Source organism: Ornithodoros turicata, chromosome 8 (genome assembly GCF_037126465.1).
Source record: "Ornithodoros turicata isolate Travis chromosome 8, ASM3712646v1, whole genome shotgun sequence".
NCBI lineage: Eukaryota > Metazoa > Arthropoda > Arachnida > Ixodida > Argasidae > Ornithodoros > Ornithodoros turicata.
The window spans coordinates 32,775,023-32,792,468 of record NC_088208.1 but is presented as its reverse complement, the minus strand read 5'-3'; the positions used below and the strand labels follow the sequence as shown (position 1 = coordinate 32,792,468).

Sequence of the window (17,446 nt, the reverse complement as noted above, 5' to 3'; positions counted from 1 at the left end):
ATTCGAAAGAAGAAGAAAAAGAAGCGATTTCTTTATAACGAGGGTGTGTACAGCATACGACATATTAGTGAGTTTTAGTATACCGTTGATAAGGTTATTGTGCCTATCGGAACCAATCGCAGCCGTGCGTGACTCAGAATATTATCCACTGATTGTTGGTGATACGGTTCGACGCAAGCCACCTTATCAACGGTCTGCTAGAACTCTCTAATGTTAACCTGTCGAATGTGTCTCTCGTGCGTGCCTCTATCAGATCGTCTGAGCATGTTACGCTCTCAACGCGAATCATGAAAATGGTTCGCCCATTATTATTACTTTTATGTCTTAGTGGCCTGAGCCCAAAAATAGCGTGCACGGAGACGGGTAACGTGCTTTGTGGTTATAACGGGGCGCGTAACAATGTCATATGTAGTGTGCAACGGGCCGAACTGTTCAGGTGCGGAAATGCTACTACTCACGTGACAGACATATCGTGAACGATGAACGATACCTAAACCAGTCCCCTAACACAGGGGTTTTCAACCGAGCTGCCGCGAGCGGAACTTGAGTGAGTGTCAAGGCTTGCTTCCAGCCATCCCGGGTCTCTGATCGTGCACAACGTCTCATCGTCGGCATGGGAATTGGCATCGAGATGCTGGAAAGGGTTACCACGCGGCTTGTCGCTCGTTTTAAAGAATACGGCCAGCAGCTATCGTCATCGGTGGTTGACTACCATTGTGCAGTAGAAGGTTATTCGAAGTCATGCGGAGCGACCACGGTGTTTCCGTTGAATAATGTAAGTTGAGAACCACCGTCCCAAGACGTAAGACGCTATCATCCGTAACGTACATTACGAGGAAGGTCTCTCTGGTATGCAAAGATAAGAAGTAACCGAAAGGAAGAACTGAGAGTGGCGAAAAATGCGAAACACAAGAACTTTGGTAGTCGTCTTTGTGTATACTCCGTCGTTGTTGTGTTTCTTGCATATATGCTATGACAAGTTCACCTGACTCGTCTGCACTTTCATACTTCGTCACCGATTTTCTTGCGCTTTATGCAGCACAGCGTAACGATCATCTCAAGTACTACAGCGTATATACAGCAGCGCATAAAACAGAGCCTACATACACTCTTAGAAGAAATGGTGGAGCAGTTGCACCTTTTAGGCGCTAATAGTTGTCGCATATGTTGTGCCTAAAATGTTACAAAGTTCTACCAGCTACCTACTTACGATAGGGCTACCGCTTCTGATTCGGTGAGCGAGGGGGGCGTACGCCTTTTTGGAGCAATTTGATGTCACGTCGAGACTGGGAGCTACCCGGGTTCGAATCCCGGTGCCGGCTGTGCTGTCTGGGGTTTTTCTTGGGTTTTCCTCAGACGCTTTCAGACATATGTCGGCACAGTTCCCCTAGAAGTCGGCCCAGGACGCACATTTCCCCAGGGCGTCAGTCGTGACGTTGCCCACATACGTGAGGCCGACAACGGCAAGCCCTTTCACCACCACCACCACCTTGGAGCAATTTGGATATATGATAATAGCTTTTATCATCCTTTTACACCCTTTATCAGACGCTACGTTGACATAGGTGGTAACTATGGGCGTTACCACCTTTCCATACCATTTTTTCTTAGAGTGTAATGCGGAGGACGCAAATACTCCCGAATCCTTTTGCGCAGTGGTGATGCGTATAACGTCTGCTGTTTACACTAGTTTCCTGTCCCCCCTGCCCCCCTTTGTTTTTGGCTGTATAAATCACGGCACACATTGTGTATTTATCGTTATTTCCGGCGTAGCTCTCTCATTCCTAGAGCGCGTTTATATTGCTACGAATAAATTTGGCCAGGACAGGGTAGTATTTCTCGGTAGCGCTAAAGCAGGTGGCGAAGCTGCTCCCGTCGACGTGATTTATAAGGTAGCGGGCCGCAGTCGTAAGGAGTTATGCGGCTAACGGTATTGACGGCTACGCACATTTCCTTTTATTTATGAGTGCTTAATGCGCTGGCCTCCCCCACCCACGACGGCTTCTACGAGAATACGCAGTACAGGCTTCTCTATGGCGTGTACTTCGGAAGCTCGAGCAGTTACCATGGCTACTATATAAGTCTGTCCGTTTTCTTACGCCTGGCTCTTACCCCAGTGGATTAATGTAGGGAGCTGTTTCATCGATGCTTCGCTTTAAAGCAAACGAACGTTCCTTTGAATAAAACGGCCCGCTCTGTGTGGAAGCCGTAAAAGAGATTTGGAGCCTTCGTGAAGCTTTGTGAAGTATAGTCCTGAGAGGCGAGTTCGGTGCATATTGGAATGAGAAAAGAATTCTTTGCCATGAGTGTTTAGCTGGCTTCGTGTGAAAGCTACAGCTGGGGATATGCAGACGTGCTTTCTGTACAGCACGAGCTGTGGGGCACACTTTCTTAAATGATGGTTGAGCCTTAGGATGCTGGGTGCGCGCGAAGCCAAGTAAAGCTATATGGCTTCGGACTTTTCGTGACCAAGTGAAAGGTACGTTGTGCAGCTGTAGCAGTTTTTTGGGGCCAGATGTTTTGAGCTGAATCCGCTTGGCGTTTCAAATCAAGAAGTCAGCGTGACGCATTGCCTTTGTTGGTTGCACGCACACATGGGCCCTTTGTATTTGTTGGAGAGTTCTAGCAATATTGAGAAATATGAACGTTTTTAAATTAATTTTTTGACAAGACGCGTGGGTACTGTGGTGCGCGACCTGTGAGCCAAACTAGGCGACAGCGGTTGGGTTCACAGGCAACAGGGCACTCAGGTTTAGTCGGACAGAGGCGAAACTGAGGTAATAAGGATGGATGCAAAAACTTCACTGCTGAAATGGGCTGTAGCGGACCAGGACTGGGAGCTCGATCATGGGGGCATTCGAACGTAGGACCCAGAGCCAGAACCAGGGAAAGCACCCAGCGACGACAACCCGAGGCTGGAACCGGAACAGCGAAACGAATCCGAAATGGAACCTAGTGCCAAGACACATGGAGAAGGATCAGGAGCCAAGCACTAAGTACCAGGAGCAAGCAGCAGAGAACAAGCCGGCAGGAAGCGTCAGGAGCGGAAGCTGATACAGAGCACGAAGCTGTTCTCGCAAGGCCGATGAATGCAATGCCTCGTGCGCTTCTTTCTGTGCGTGCACTTTTTCCCCCTGTGCACGTTTTTCTTCGTGCATCTCCTTCCTTTCATCTGGGTGTGACCACCACCATGACAGGTACTATGAAAGCACCGCTCTGGTACCCGGGAGGTACCCGGGTTTGAATCGAGGTGCCGGCCGTGCTGTCTGGGGTTTTTTTCTGGGTTTTCCTCAGGCGCTTTCAGACATATGTCGGCACAGTTCCCTTAGAAGTCGGCCCAGGACGCACATTCCCCCAGGGCGCCAGTCGTGACGTTGCCCACCTCTGTGAGGCCGACAACGGCGAGCGCTTTCACCACCTCCACCACCACCACCACCACCACCACCACCACCACCACCACCACCGCCGCTGCCGCTCTTGTATAGCTTGGGGAAGTTTGCATCACGGAAATTGCCGTGATGTCTTGTCGCCTTGTCGTGGACATTGGAGCATCTGGTGCTCATGTGTCCAAAATACAAGTCAAGCCGCCCGCGCTTCCAGTGAAGCTTGGCCAATGGCCAGGCCAATAGGTCTTTACGTTGGCCTAACCGGGCAATATCTATAGGCCTAACAACATGCTTGAGTGCTGACAGCGTCAAGTGTCAGCCCTCTGGGCCATGGTCCACTCGCTTGGAGACACAGACCTACTGGAAGTGCAGTCACGAGGCCTTCGTCATTGGTTGTCGTTGCCCCCGTTCACCGCTTTTTTTTACTTTCCGCCAGCTCCTCAGATTCCTGTAGTGCAGAGTCCTCAGAACCTACCCGTCAAAATGCGCTAACCATTACGTCGCACTGGTAGAACTTGGTAGCTACCATCTCCAACCAACTTGTGACAGGGGGAAAATCTGAAGGAGTGATAAAGCATGGGTGGCGATGCATGTACGAAAATGACGAAGTGGAGGCAACAGTGTGAGTGCGCACAGCATCAAAAGCAAAGCCTTCACACCAGGCGTGCTTTACAGGATTGACGCAAAGAAAGCTTTTGCACTATGTGTCATACGCTTCGTCACTTTTATCGCCTGTGTACATATCTCATATGGAACCAAGCTTCTACACTACATACTACAATCCCCGTTGTAAAGCCACAAATGCGGTACTGACCTCGTGCCATGGGCGTGAGCATGAGCAAGTTGACAAAGGCTGCACCGGTGCCGTGACCGAAGACGGTCACGTTCCGAGGATCCCCTCCGAACTCGGCGATGTTTCCCTGGATCCAGTGCAGCGCAGCCACCTGGTCCATGAGCCCGTTGTTGCCACGGGCGCTGTTTTCCATTGCCGGAAGGAATCCTGAACAACAATAAAAGATGGAGGCTGTGAACTCCGCTTTCTATATGGCGGTATGTTGTGAAACTATAAGGCTGGATTCACACATGCGTTTCTTTAGTCGCCGCCGCCGCGTCGTCCCAAGAGTGGAAAGCAGCGGTCGCGAGGCGTTTCCAGCCGCTTTTGGATCTATAACTTGCAGTTCCGCTTGCATGTGTGAATCCAGCTTCAGAGGGATTGTGGTTTCACAAAATTGGGCAAAGTAACCCCACAGCATTTAGAGACGTATTGTGAACGATCGATTCAACGAAACAGCTTTATTGGAAGTTGTACACAGCCCCAGTCGAAATGCATCCATCTCGAACCCGATTAATCGAATTGTACTGCCAGCCGACCGAGTACTGCGAAGGGTGAGCTGCGAGAAGCCCGTAAGGCAAAACGCGGTCACGTGTTTTTCTTTTTTTAACATAAATTAAAAAGCTGCCGAAGTAGTCATCCACCAAGATTTCTTTCCTTGCTTGAATAGCTTTTTTAAAGACTGGCGTGGTGTTTCTCTGCGCTTCCGGAGCTACTGTCATTGGTTCTGTCGTGCTTCCGCTTATATCGAACTGCCGCTCATATCTAATTTTCTTTCGATCCCGTTGACGTCGTTATAACCAAGCGTTACATTATTTATTAGAGAGCCAAGTCTTCTTTTGCGTGGAAGAGCAGCGACGTTCATAATATTAATCTCTCATATGTATCGAACATGTCGATTCACGCGTCATTGTTTCGTCTTACTGCAGATTGCGAGAGTGTGCATTTCAAGGCGTGTCTTCAAATAACCAAATGCTAGCGCAGCCATTTAAATTATGCAGATCACGAATGAAAACGCGTTCCTAACCCGTTGCATGATTGGAAGGCGTTACAAAATATTTTGCAGTTTCCAGCCCATCTTATCCCGGCTGGAAGTAATCTATCTTCGCAAGAAACATTACCTCGCCCCGTCATTCATAATTAACGCGATAGCAGCCAGGAAGTTAAACGCCAATAAGGAACCGTGACAGGGAAGAACAGAAAACAAAAACAAGAGACACGAAGGCTCTATGAAGCGCATTTTGGGTGGCTTATTACCTTTTTGTGCAGACGTTAATTAACCGGGCTGTATAATTACGTTTTGTCTTTGAAAGCCTTTGTACATGCTTTGCAGTGGGCATCAATTAGCTGGATGACCTCTGACCTTGTACTTTATTATCCTGTCATAACGCCGTTTTGGTACAATGCACCTGAGTAAAGAGAATTTTACACAGGTGAAGTTTTTGCTAGAGAGTGTGCGTTTTCTCGTTTTTATTTTAACTTTGTTATTCAGCTTTGTATGGCATTGGGATGGCTGACTGATTCAAAAGTGCACAGGACACTGCACTTTTAAAGACGTGGCTGATTCAAAAGTACGCACTGCTGATTCTGCGCACTTTTGAATCAGCCACATGCGGTATAGTGCCTCAAATACCCTGTGTCCTCCCACAGGTAGGCAATATCTCTAAAATGTTTTGTGTCTTCAAACAGTTGAGCAATGTTGTGAACACAGGAAAAAAAAAAAATTAAACATAAAATATTGCTGCATATTTGGGCATTGTGCACACGTGGTACACCAGAAAAGTTTAAAGTTAATTAAAGTGCGCCGTTGTTTCACCCACGAGCAGTTGAAATCGCCTTCTCCTTCTCCCGCTTCTTGTCTACCACACGCGTTCTCCCGGCGCCTCCTTACGTGGGGACTGCACACCTCTCGCACAAAGGAGCGTCGGCAAATCATGGACGTGCAACGCGCTGATGTGATCGTTGACGTAGTCCGGCGCCAGCGGTGACAGGGTAAAGTTTCTCCGGCGCTCGCCGTGCCGCGTCGCCAGGTGTGCCTGCTTCGTTTAAATTTTCTCCTACGAAAAGCATTGGCTTGCCGAAACGTAAAACTTCGATTGTGTGTTCGGGAGCGTATCTTCTGTCAAAGGAAAACGAGAAAAAAAAATCGTTTCATAGTCCCTTCAATAGAAGCGTTACGCTGCGCCGAGCCGCTGTCATCCCTTGGCTCCAAAAACCCGCTTGAACGCTTCATGGAAGAACCATCTGCGAACGACGCCTAATTAAACGTATCCAAAGATTCTGTCTATGAATGCTGGGAATTGTATCGCAAATAGAAATACCGGCGGCACAGAAAGTGTGCCAGCCCGTAAATCGATTTAATTTCTTTTGCTGCAGTTCTATTTGATTTATAATCAAAATTTGCACATCAAAGCGTTGATATACCGGCGCTCAGGGATTCCAGCTTCTCGTTTCATTGTAAGCCCACGTTTAGATTTGTCTTCTTTCCCGCTCTTTCCTTCGTTTTTGTGCTCGCAGTTCGTTTGTGCGCAGTTGCTGGAAAGAACACACACGAGAATAAATTTGCTACTCTTTCTCAATCTGGCGTGTACCGATGCAGATGGTTTTAATATTAGCGAGTTTTAGAAAAAACGTAGAAGTTTCACGATAACGTTTCCAAAGACATGGTAAGCCAATCGCCGGGTTCCTTTGGAAGGGCTGACGTCACGTTGCTGATGTCTGATTGCCTGAGTCGGAACCGGAGCGCGCTTGCGATTCTCTAATTGTGTCTCCGACTGGTTGCTTCCGATCACTCTGGACCCTTTTCAGGACCCTTTCAGTAGATTTGAAAGCGCTTTTTGCACGCGTAGCGAGCGCGTGCCCAATGCATTGCCAAAGCTACTGGAAGGATCCTCGAAAGGTTCCTCGGGCTTGCCCTGCAGACGTCGTTGTTACATGTTCTTGTTCTCTCTGTTTGTTATAAAAAATAAAATGAAACTGAAGCACAGGGATCCCTCATGGCTCAGTGAGAATACGGAGATAAAGTCCGAAAGGGACCATTAAGGTCGTAGCAAGGCAGCTAATCCCCACAAGATGACTTCATTACTCATTACTTTCTCATTACTCATTTATTTCTTAGAGTGTATAAATAGACGTCTTTCTCCCCACCAGTACCAATACTTTGCTTGCGCGTAACGTGTTTTAACATTGCTACCTGTACAATCGCTTCCCAAATACGTCACCAAATGAACGAGTGCAAGGACGCTTCCCCAGCGCTCTCTGTAAATATCCCATAACACTGAGGAAACTGATCTAAAGAAGAAAGCGGGTGAGCTCGCTATGTCGTCATTACCGGTCACTCCGCCCCGTCTGCTTCCCCAGTTGCGGACTAAGTGTTTAGTTTTTCCGGACGCGGTGTCGTATCGCCAGTAATCGAAGGAATGGGAGGGGTTGGGCTATCGTTACAGACTAGCGGAAAATGTCTCCTCCGGTGTCGCTTACTTCAACGGTGGGCATCGGGGACTCGTTAGCAGAGATCGTGCTTCCGGCTGCGGTGCCGGTAATGGGCTCGCAGACTGATTGGCTCCGTTAAGAGACAGTTCAAGTGCTCTGCCCGTTGTTTGCGTCAACGGCCCTGCCTTCAAAGGAGAAAATATTGTCCTGGCCTCGCATAGTTCGCGGCGCTACGGGTTAAAAACGGGAGGGTGGTACGTGCAGACACCAGGTTTTTATGGAGTCTCCAGGCACCTTTGAGTTCCATATATTTACGAACGTGAGGAGCGCTGAATGAATAATTAACGGAATGCGGTATAGCGCGAGAGGCGTGGGAAATGGTTATTTATTTCCTTTCCTCCACTTTCTCAACGACTACGTAGTGTACGTTAATGTCGAGAAGTGCGAGGGAAATCCTGCAATCCGGTCAACAAGAAGCCCCGTGTCGGCAGCCGCGCAACGGCAGCCTTGGGCAGTTACTTATAACTATACTATATAGTTACCTTGCAAAAACTAGTTGCTTTCATACGAAAGTAACTTGCAACGCAACTGGCTACCGATTTTGGCTAAAGTAACTAAGTTACTCAGACATGGCCATGTTTTTTACATCTCAGTTCTTGACTGTTCTGAAGCAGAATGGGAATAGGATCGGGATCAGGCTCGCCTAGTCCCTTTAGAATCAGGGCGGAAGTAGCTTCACAGGCGACATTAAACAGGCGACATAGGCGCGTTCGGCTGCACAGGGGGCGCCCTCGCTCTCTGCCACAAGTACCACTTGTGGCGGCAAGGATAAGTTATTTCCAGCGGTTATCTCAGGTTATTTCGCAGTTTCCTGCAGTTATTTCATCAGGCATTGTACACATTCACTGAGGTTAGGTCGAACACAAGACAGAATTCACGCGATGACGTGTGAAATCGCCAACATCGTCTTCTACGCGTGTAGAATATGCTGGCAAACTTTTCCTCCGCCCGCCACCAGGGAACAAATCCGGCGCCTGTGTCTCTAGCCGGACGTCCCTATAGCACGGTATCCGTGATCTTGAGCCAAGTGCACGTCAGAATCCAATGATCACCATCGTCTTCCCTAACACGGTCTCAGTTCGGTAGTTCGTGACCTGAGGCTTCTGCGTCAATCTGGTGTATCAGGAGAACGTTGCTTCTGGAAGTTTCCCCCGGTAGGGATACGTTCTTCGACCCAAAACGAATAAGGTGGCACATAAGCCACAGTACACGCGTCGAGGACAACACAAGAACGGGCGTTTTTTTTACTGTTTTCATATATGGTCACGGTAGTGCTTTGTTGATGAATCAAAGCAGCTTATGCTCACGGATGTATGCGGTTTGTGTTTTGGGTTTCCAATATGTTTTAGAAATTAATTTCATTGGGCCTTCAATGCCGAATTCAGGCCGTCACGAACGCGTGAGCAACTCATGAAATCGGGCGTATAATTACGGGATCACGCCGATGAGCGCAAAAAACTTAATCCTGAGTTTCACATTGCGAAAATACTCAATTTCTGGTCAGCAATGATTCGAACGCCACACGGTAACCTCGCAGCTGCAGGCACAGACCAGGAAAGTTAAAAAACAACAAAGAGAAACTGTTTCCGAAACAAATGCCCATTCCTCAGGCATTGTTATTTTACGCTTCCCGCGAATGGAGCCTTGACAGATGGTCGCTACATCACACATGAATGCATCGACGCTGCAGAACGCGTTCTTTTTCCTTCCATTATGCATTGGCGACAGAGCAAATGCCGCGAGCGCGAACAGCCATTACGAATTCCGGAAGCGCTCTGCGATTTTAAGTGTTAGCTCTGGTATTCCCGCCATCCGACAGGCATTACCCGTATGGGGCACCGAGCGCGAGCCGACTTTAAAATTATTCATCTGCAAGTTTGGATAGCTTTCCTCTATGAATGGTTAAAACCTATAGAACCCTACGGCCTGACCAGACGGGGTTGAAATAGAACTTTGAGCCTCGTCTTGTCTACTTCTTCGTGCCTTATCGTCCCTCAAGCTCAAGGTATGCCTTCGTCGAACCTTCACCAGCTCGCTTGCCGTCTGCTCACCCTTATTTCATCTTGAAATAGAGATTGGAATAACTGATATTGCGCGGATTCGCTCAGCGTGTGGTATGCAGGTAATGTCGTTTCTACTGATGAGGATTTCGAAACCACTCCCCCTTGAGCGCGGTTTCGAGAGGTTTATTCAATAATTTCTTGACAACGAAGACAATTTGAAGTTGCACCACAGGGAACGTCAGGTGGATGTATTAATCGTTATATAGAATTTTCGGGCGATTATGATTACCTTTCACTACTGACGCCAGAAATAAGCGTAGATGCGAAAGCTTCGAAGCCACTCTTTGAATCACTGTAAGTGGACCAGTAGGAACTTGTAGGACGAGAAGCGGTGAAACTTTTCACCATGCGTATACCGTGAAGTCGAGCTGCTGAAGCTGAGATGGTGTATGATAACCATGCAGATCTGTCGACATTCATGTCCGAAATCACAATCACAGTCAGGAATAGCAAGGGCTTTCTCGGTATAACGTTCCAAAGAAGTGCAACGCGACGTTTTGGAAACTGATGCATGAAAACAAATGACACTACCTCCGTTACAGCTTCCATTACAGTTTCGTTTTACAGCTATACTTCAACCAAAAGTGTTCACCAATGGCAGTTAGAGGTTACTTTTGTAGAGAAAATAACTCGTGACTGTATAACTAGCTACTAAAAACTAACTAGCTACGCTTCCAGGTTACTGCCATAAGAAAATTTATTAACATCACTGATTGGCTGGTTGCGCTGTTGGGACTTCCTCTACTCCAACGCAATACATGCTATAAGATAACTATACAACAGCTATACAATGCTATAAACTTATGTACATAACCACACTACACGTACAGTCAATATGCACAACCACACTGGTGACTATATACAGATGAAAAAGCTGGAACACAGAAGGTTGCTTGCGACTTTAGTGACTATCCAAGGCTGATAAACGAACATATGAACCTATACGTTGTGATATACAAGCTGCACACTGTAAACAAAAGAGGCCGCTACGTAGGTTTTCCACCTATTAAAGGATCTTCGGATCGATACCATCGAAAGGTCAAAGCAACGTCGCAGCGCGTCTGCGCAGAGGAATGTTTTTGATGCCGTGTGAACAACTATAGCGGAAGAAAGTCACTGATGGGTGCGTCTTACACATGTGATGTGATGTGAATAAAGAAAAAAATGGGGATGTAAGTTTCGACGAAGTCAAACTGGCTACCCCAGTACACTTAATACAGAAAGTTCAATCTGATGATGAGATGATGAAAACGCAAAAGGATGATGTCCAGAGACGAACAGAGATGATAATTGAGTTCAACATGTAGGTCAAAAGTTCAAGAGCTGCGCCCAAGTTAGAGTAAAGTGGCGGAATCACCGGGGGCACACACAGGACACATCACACATTCACCGTGTCATAGGATGTCCATAAGCCCGGTTGCATGCAAAAAGTCTTCAAGTGCCCTTAGCGCCTTGTCGGACGAAGGAGGACCTAATAGTTTCGTGATGTCGAAGGCTCGGGAGTCCAAACGAGAGAGGCTTGTCTCTAATGCCCTTCGAGCATCGACGTACTTCTGACACCTGAGAAGGATGTGTTCAACATCCTCTACAACGCCACACTCACTACAGTTCGGAGAGTCTCGCTTTCCGATTTTGAAGAGGAGACGTGCGCTGTACGGTACATTGAGCCGTAGCCTATGTAGGACAGTTGTCGTTTGTCGCGTAAAGGAAGGTGGTACTCGAAAGCGTAACCCTGGGTCGACCTTATACAGAAGCGAATCCCGAGCCGATCCTGTTAACCAGGAGGTATTGCACATTCTTTGTTTTAACTCGTTCAGCATTCGCCCCGCGTCACCCTTGGTGAAATAAATGGGCAACACCTGGGCGCGCCTTAGTTGAAGAGCCCGGCGTGCAGCAGCGTCCACAGCCTCGTTACCTGCAATGCCACAGTGGCTAGGGATCCACTGCATTTGGATGTCATGACCTTTTAAAGCTGCTGCATGGTGTGCGTGTAAGACATCTTGTGCTGGTGTCGCCAGAGATCCCGTAGTAAACATGGTAGCTAGGGTCTGTAACGCACATTTTGAGTCGCTATAGATGGTCCAGCGAGCAGCTGAAGATTGTGAGTTGATGAAACTTATTGCCAAGAGGACTCCATAAAGTTCAGCGGCCGTTGCAGAGGTGACGTGAGACAGCCGCACCGCTCTCTCAATATTCGCCTCCGGGATAACAAATGCACACGAGGAGCCGGATGATGTCGTAGAGGCATCCGTGAAAATCTGCATCCTGCCTGCGGAGCTGTTTAGTAGCTCAAGACTGAACTGACGAAGAACATGCGTTGGTATATCCTTCTTTCCCGGGAGTGCAGGCACACTAGTTCTTACGTCAGGAGGGTGCAGGACCCATGTTGGGATATCTGGTAATGCATGTGGCTTGTGTTTCGGAATAAGACCACGTTGTGTCTGGATAGCTTGGGTAAAAGAAGAGTGGTGACGACTCATAATGGCTCGAAGCTGAGGATGGCGATGGTGACGCGTTGCCAACCGCACGTAGTGGCGGAACGTTTCTTGCATCCTGAGAGCTGATACAGGTGGTTCCCGTGCTTCTGCCATGGATAAAGCGTTTGACGTTGCTCGAGGAAGGCCAAGACAGAGCTTGACGCCCTTTGCTAGGACGGACGGAGGGACAAAGCCGCGTCTCCAGGAGTCGTTGATCAAATTCAAAAGTAAAGTGCGCGACGTCGGTCCCAAGGAGGCTATAGCTTTGTATGAGACCCCATCGGGCCCTGGAGCTGACCGCTTCGTGGACAGGTGGATGGCAGCCTCCAATTCCTGTATCGTGATGTCACTGTCCATATAGGGGTCTTCAGCTGGCTGTGTAAAAACAACCGCCCTATACGCGGCTTGTGCCGAGTCCCTGTGGGATGTTGTGCATGAAGCATCTGAGGGCCTAATAAAAAGCCTACAAAAGTCTTCCCCAACAGATTTTTCGGTCGTGCCCTGATGAACGGCTAGTGCTCCAAACGGCTTAACTTGTTCAACCGGGGAGCTTAGGCCCTTGATGATCCGCCAGACATGTCCCGTAGGTGTGTATGGAGATAATGTAGAACAGAGTGCTCTCCATCTCTGCTTGGCTAGGCGTTGAAGATGAGTGCGAATTAGTGATCGCAGCCTGCAAAGCTCGCGGTAATCCTCAATGCAACCCGATCTTCGCAGTCTTCTTTCCGCCCTACGACGTATTGTCCGCAACCTTTCGAACTCGGCGTCCACGCTGCGATATTTGATCGGGCACGATATCTTTTTTGTCTTACACATAAATTTTCACAAGCCGTAGGTAGGACGACTAAGAACTAATAGGCAGGCTACCCGGGGAGGGATCCCAGCACGTGACCCTCTGTTTAAAGCGAGTCTCAGAGTGTAGCATTGGATGGAGCATAAAGGGTGAAATGGGTGGGAAGTGAAAGATATATGCCACAGTTTTCTTTTTTTATTGAAGGAATAGCAAATCTGTCTACACTCTTAAAAATGAACTTCACCGCATAGCACTTTCCTAGCCAACCGTCATCTCGAATGATATCGTTATCTACCCTGATTTGTTGAAAAAAGGGGGCGTACGCCTTTTTTGTGACACTTATATGCTGTTCATAATTGTCACAAAAAAGGCGTACGCCCCCTCGTTTTCAACAAATCATGGCAGATAATGATATCATTCGAGATGGTGGTTGGCTAGGAAAGTGCTATGCGGTGAAGTTCATTTTTAAGAGTGTACGCCTGACTAACCTTTCCTCCCCCTTTTTTTTTTCAATAAACATATTCCCCCCTCCTCCCCCACACGGCTAAATCTGAAAAAACGTTTGAAAACTGGGGAGTGTTTTTGAGTATTTTTGTAATCAATGCCATGCTTTTTATTTTTTCAGATGGCAACTGTACCGGCTGAATATTTGCACTTTTTGGGCAGTCAGTGTAAGGATGCAAGATGTGCACCCTTTCGGAGACCAGCGTAATGGAAGATACCAGTGAGCAATGAAAGAAGAGGAAAGAAACCAGCCATAAGGAAGCCAGAAAGAAACCATAGGAGGGTAAGAAGGGTTTTGACAGTTATTATTAACTCTCAGCAAGTCCACGTTAATTTACCCGGCTAAGAATGTACACGTATGGAAAAGTCTTATTGTTAACGAAAATCCTGCGAATAGCAATTCTCACTCAGTGTTAGGACCAGGAATATAGCCAGGTTGAGTATTGAGAATCCCGGGTCATTTTTCTGTCTAGGAATTTCGAGATTTTTTTCGATGCATTCCGGAATCCCGGGACAGGGTTTCGGGATTGAAACAAAACTGAGGGAGCGCACTTGAGCAGCCTTAGCAACTCTGACGTCTCTTGTTTGCGTTTTGTGTGTCTTTGCTCGAAATGCTCTGTCTCTACAGGTCAATCAAAACGTTTGTCATAACTTAGCGATACTGAGTTTTTCTTTTAATATGCGACGCTTTTTATAGAAATACTAGCGAGGCCTTTTTTTACGCCCTTTTCAATTGGGATGCTTAGTTTTACTCGCAGCCGTCACCGTATATAGCCTGTATATTCATTTCATACAGGCACCAAGGGCGAAATCAAGCTTCGATTTACAAAACTGAATCACTATCATCGTATCAATCGTATGAAAACCTGACGAGCAACCGGGAGTGAATGTCACTTGCCCGCTTAATGTTGAAGAAAAAGCTGGCTTTTCTAAACTCAACTCAAGATATCCGAGAAACACGAGACAAACATGTGTCAAATAACGAATGAGATCAGAAAACGGGACCGTAGATCGAAAGCCCGTAGACCAATCAGTGCACAATGTACCTTGATGATAATATATACAGAGCCTTCACAGGGGGTGTCGAGAAACACGCATGATTTCATAAATTGCACGACTGCGTGCATCGCTGGCACTTGGTGACCCAGAGGCCAGCACCCAAGAACTTTTTCGTGCCCCTAAAAAGGCGATTATCAAGGTGGGCCAGCGGCGTTCCAAGCAGGGTTCGCCGAATGGACCCAGTTTAAAAAAAACCACCCGGGTTTTTTTGGGTCCACCCGGGCTGAAAAACCCAATAAAGCCCACACGCGGGTGAAATACAGAAACGAAGGAAAAAAAAGAAAAGAAGGAAAAGGGACGACTGCTTCGGAGATTCGTTTACCGTAAATTCTACAACGGCAAACAATTATTTCTTCCAGAAACATGAAAAATAGGTGGAGAACGGCTGTTGCGTGTCATATGCAGCAGTTCGAAAAAAAAAAATCCCAGCACCCGAAAAACCCACCCGAAAAAACCCACTGGGGCGGGCCTTAAAAAAAAAAAAAAACCGGGTTTTTCCGAACCCTGGTTCCAAGGCACAGCGATGGTCGCTATTTAGTGCAGTCCTGCAATGGCATGCGATCTCTACCACGTTGCATTCGCTACAATTGCGCGAGGGAACCTTTCCGAGTTTAAACAGGAGACGACCGCTGTAGGGCTGCCCGTTTCTCCCCGCATAGTTGAGGCTTTGTGGAGACACGCGTTGGCGCGGTTCCTGCGGGTTGGGGGAACGCGTAATTTTCCAGCTTATTACCTCGAGTTCTTGCGAAAGAGCAGACACGTAGGCAGAAACTTGGCGTTCGACGTACGTATGGCGCCGAAAAAAAAAGAAAAGACAAGAATAATCGCGAGGCGCAAAACTGCTGCACTTTCCACGAACGGCCGCCATATCATAAGCGTAATACGCCGAAAAATTATGTCGCGCCGATATCATGCACGGGTGAAAGAGCGGTTATTAGGAGAGCTTGGTACCAGCGGCGTATAGCCGAGCTAGTCGGTGGTAGCCAAGGTCGTGCTGATGACTGGGAGGTGGTGCGTTCGAATCCTACCACCGGCTGTGCTGTCTGAGGTTTTCCCCCTAGGGTTTTCCGAAGACTTTTCAGACGAATGTCGGCACAGTTCCCCAAGAAGTCGGCCCATACTAATCCCCCGCCCCGCCAATCCTTCCTGCTGTCCTCTCTCCATCTGTACACATCTGTACTGCGCTCATAGCCACAGTTGCTTCGCGGCGCTAATACGAAATGAAAAAGAAGAAAGAAGGAAAACTTGGGGGGGGGGGGCGGGGGGCGGTCGTACATGATTGCGTGCGCAACACGCAGGGTACCTCTCATTTATGGTTGCAAAACATCAATGATACTGATTACAAATATCTCTTGTAATCGAACTGACATGTACATATCGGATGTCAGACATTAGCGCTTCTCACTTCGAAATTTGATCGTCTTAAATTGTAGTTCCTTTATCTGACGATGTACTAAGATGAACTAGCTAGCTAGTTATTTCCGCTACAGTGAGCCGGCGCAAACGACGTCAAGGCCCGCATTTAAGCCACGGCTATCCTTTCATTTACGAAATAATGGGTCTTTACACGTTGTCCTCGCACGTTTTGTAAACGCAGCGTGTCACCGTCGACACTAGGGCTCGTTCCAATGAACTCAACCTCAATATTGGATTCAACAGCTTAGCCTGCGCCTTGCGAGCGGAATACCAATTCTGTTTATTGTGGGCGAGATACTAATAGTGTTGCCTAACATCACGGTCACTTTCGCGCGGGGCCTGCGGCTGACATCTCGCTGGCGACGGCGCCATGGCGCAACCATCAATATTTCACGATGAGAAATGGCTGTTCTTCTCCACGAAAATGCGACATAGGGAAATATTTCGGTGCCTCGAATTGGCCTTGCCGGTTGCGTGGCGTTCTCGGTCTTTGTTCCATGTTGGATAACAGTTAGGCGGGCAAGTTTGCTCGTATTATATCTCTACCTCTGTTTCACTGTGTGCGGAGCGCGACGTACTCTCCGATCCGATAGGGGTTATACCCCTGACCACACGGGGAGTCTTATGATGTCTTCGACTGGTTCATTTGGAGCGCTCTAGAGTGCTCTCACCAACGCCGTCGGAGCGGTTGCGAAATCTGGTTGGGTTCCGGTCACGTGACTGCGCCAGCTTCCGCTGAGCAGTGTTTCTGTTCTGCATTGCCTGCCATGTTCTGCGTTTCGCGTTGTCGTCGTCGTCGTTTTGACTGCGAGGGAGACACCGAACGTCACGTGAGTTAACATTCCCTCTCACGAGGAAATCACGAGGCGTCGCCTGGTGGGATGGAAGAGGCGTAAAGAGTGAAAACAGTCAAATATTTTTTGTTTTTTTGTTTTTTAGACAGTCGCTTTGCCCTTCATGGTGTTTTCGTTTTAATTTTATTATCACTTTTTTCGTTGTCCCAGTGGCTTCGGCGGGCCTCCGACAACGGAGTCGCGCCAAGCCCACCTTGCCACGAAAGGGAACGGACCAGTACTACTGCTACTACATCTCAGGCAGCATCCAATACAATGCTGCCCGAGGGGTTGACATATTGCACGCTACAGTGCGCTACGCGTATGTTCAACAACGTTTGGTTTCAACGCTTAAGATTCCCCGTGCGACCGGATATGTCACTGGAATGTCTTGACACTCGTTCGATGATGTGTGACTCGCGCTTCGGGACTGTTTGAGCTTGTGATGCAGAGAATGGTTTTGTGATAGCAGAAGCAATCAATCTACTGAAGTGTAGAAATGTGGATCTAAGGAAACGGACAGGGCCAGCCTTACTATCGTCCCATTAAATTACAACGGCGCAGCAACGTTACGCCTGCTCGCGAAGGGAG

General features: G+C 48.0%; 1 protein-coding gene and 1 long non-coding RNA gene across 3 annotated transcripts in view; one reads left to right on the top strand and one right to left on the bottom strand.

The window, feature by feature from the left end:
- LOC135367034 (uncharacterized) overlaps nucleotides 1-17,446 on the top strand; it is a 688,737-nt gene that overhangs the window by 54,570 nt on the left and 616,721 nt on the right. Inside the window, exon 3 of the long non-coding RNA XR_010414342.1 lies at nucleotides 13,669-13,830. This is a non-coding gene — a long non-coding RNA (uncharacterized LOC135367034). The remainder of the gene's footprint in view (nucleotides 1-13,668; nucleotides 13,831-17,446) is intronic.
- The window catches only part of LOC135367030 (neuroligin-4, Y-linked-like), a 261,876-nt gene that overhangs the window by 40,096 nt on the left and 204,334 nt on the right, over nucleotides 1-17,446 (bottom strand). For both annotated transcript variants that reach the window (XR_010414340.1, XM_064600093.1), the window contains exon 3: nucleotides 4,201-4,386. Coding sequence is in view for 1 of the 2 variants with exons in the window: in XM_064600093.1 (XP_064456163.1) it covers nucleotides 4,201-4,386 (186 nt within the window). In the remaining variant the exon portion in view is untranslated. The remainder of the gene's footprint in view (nucleotides 1-4,200; nucleotides 4,387-17,446) is intronic.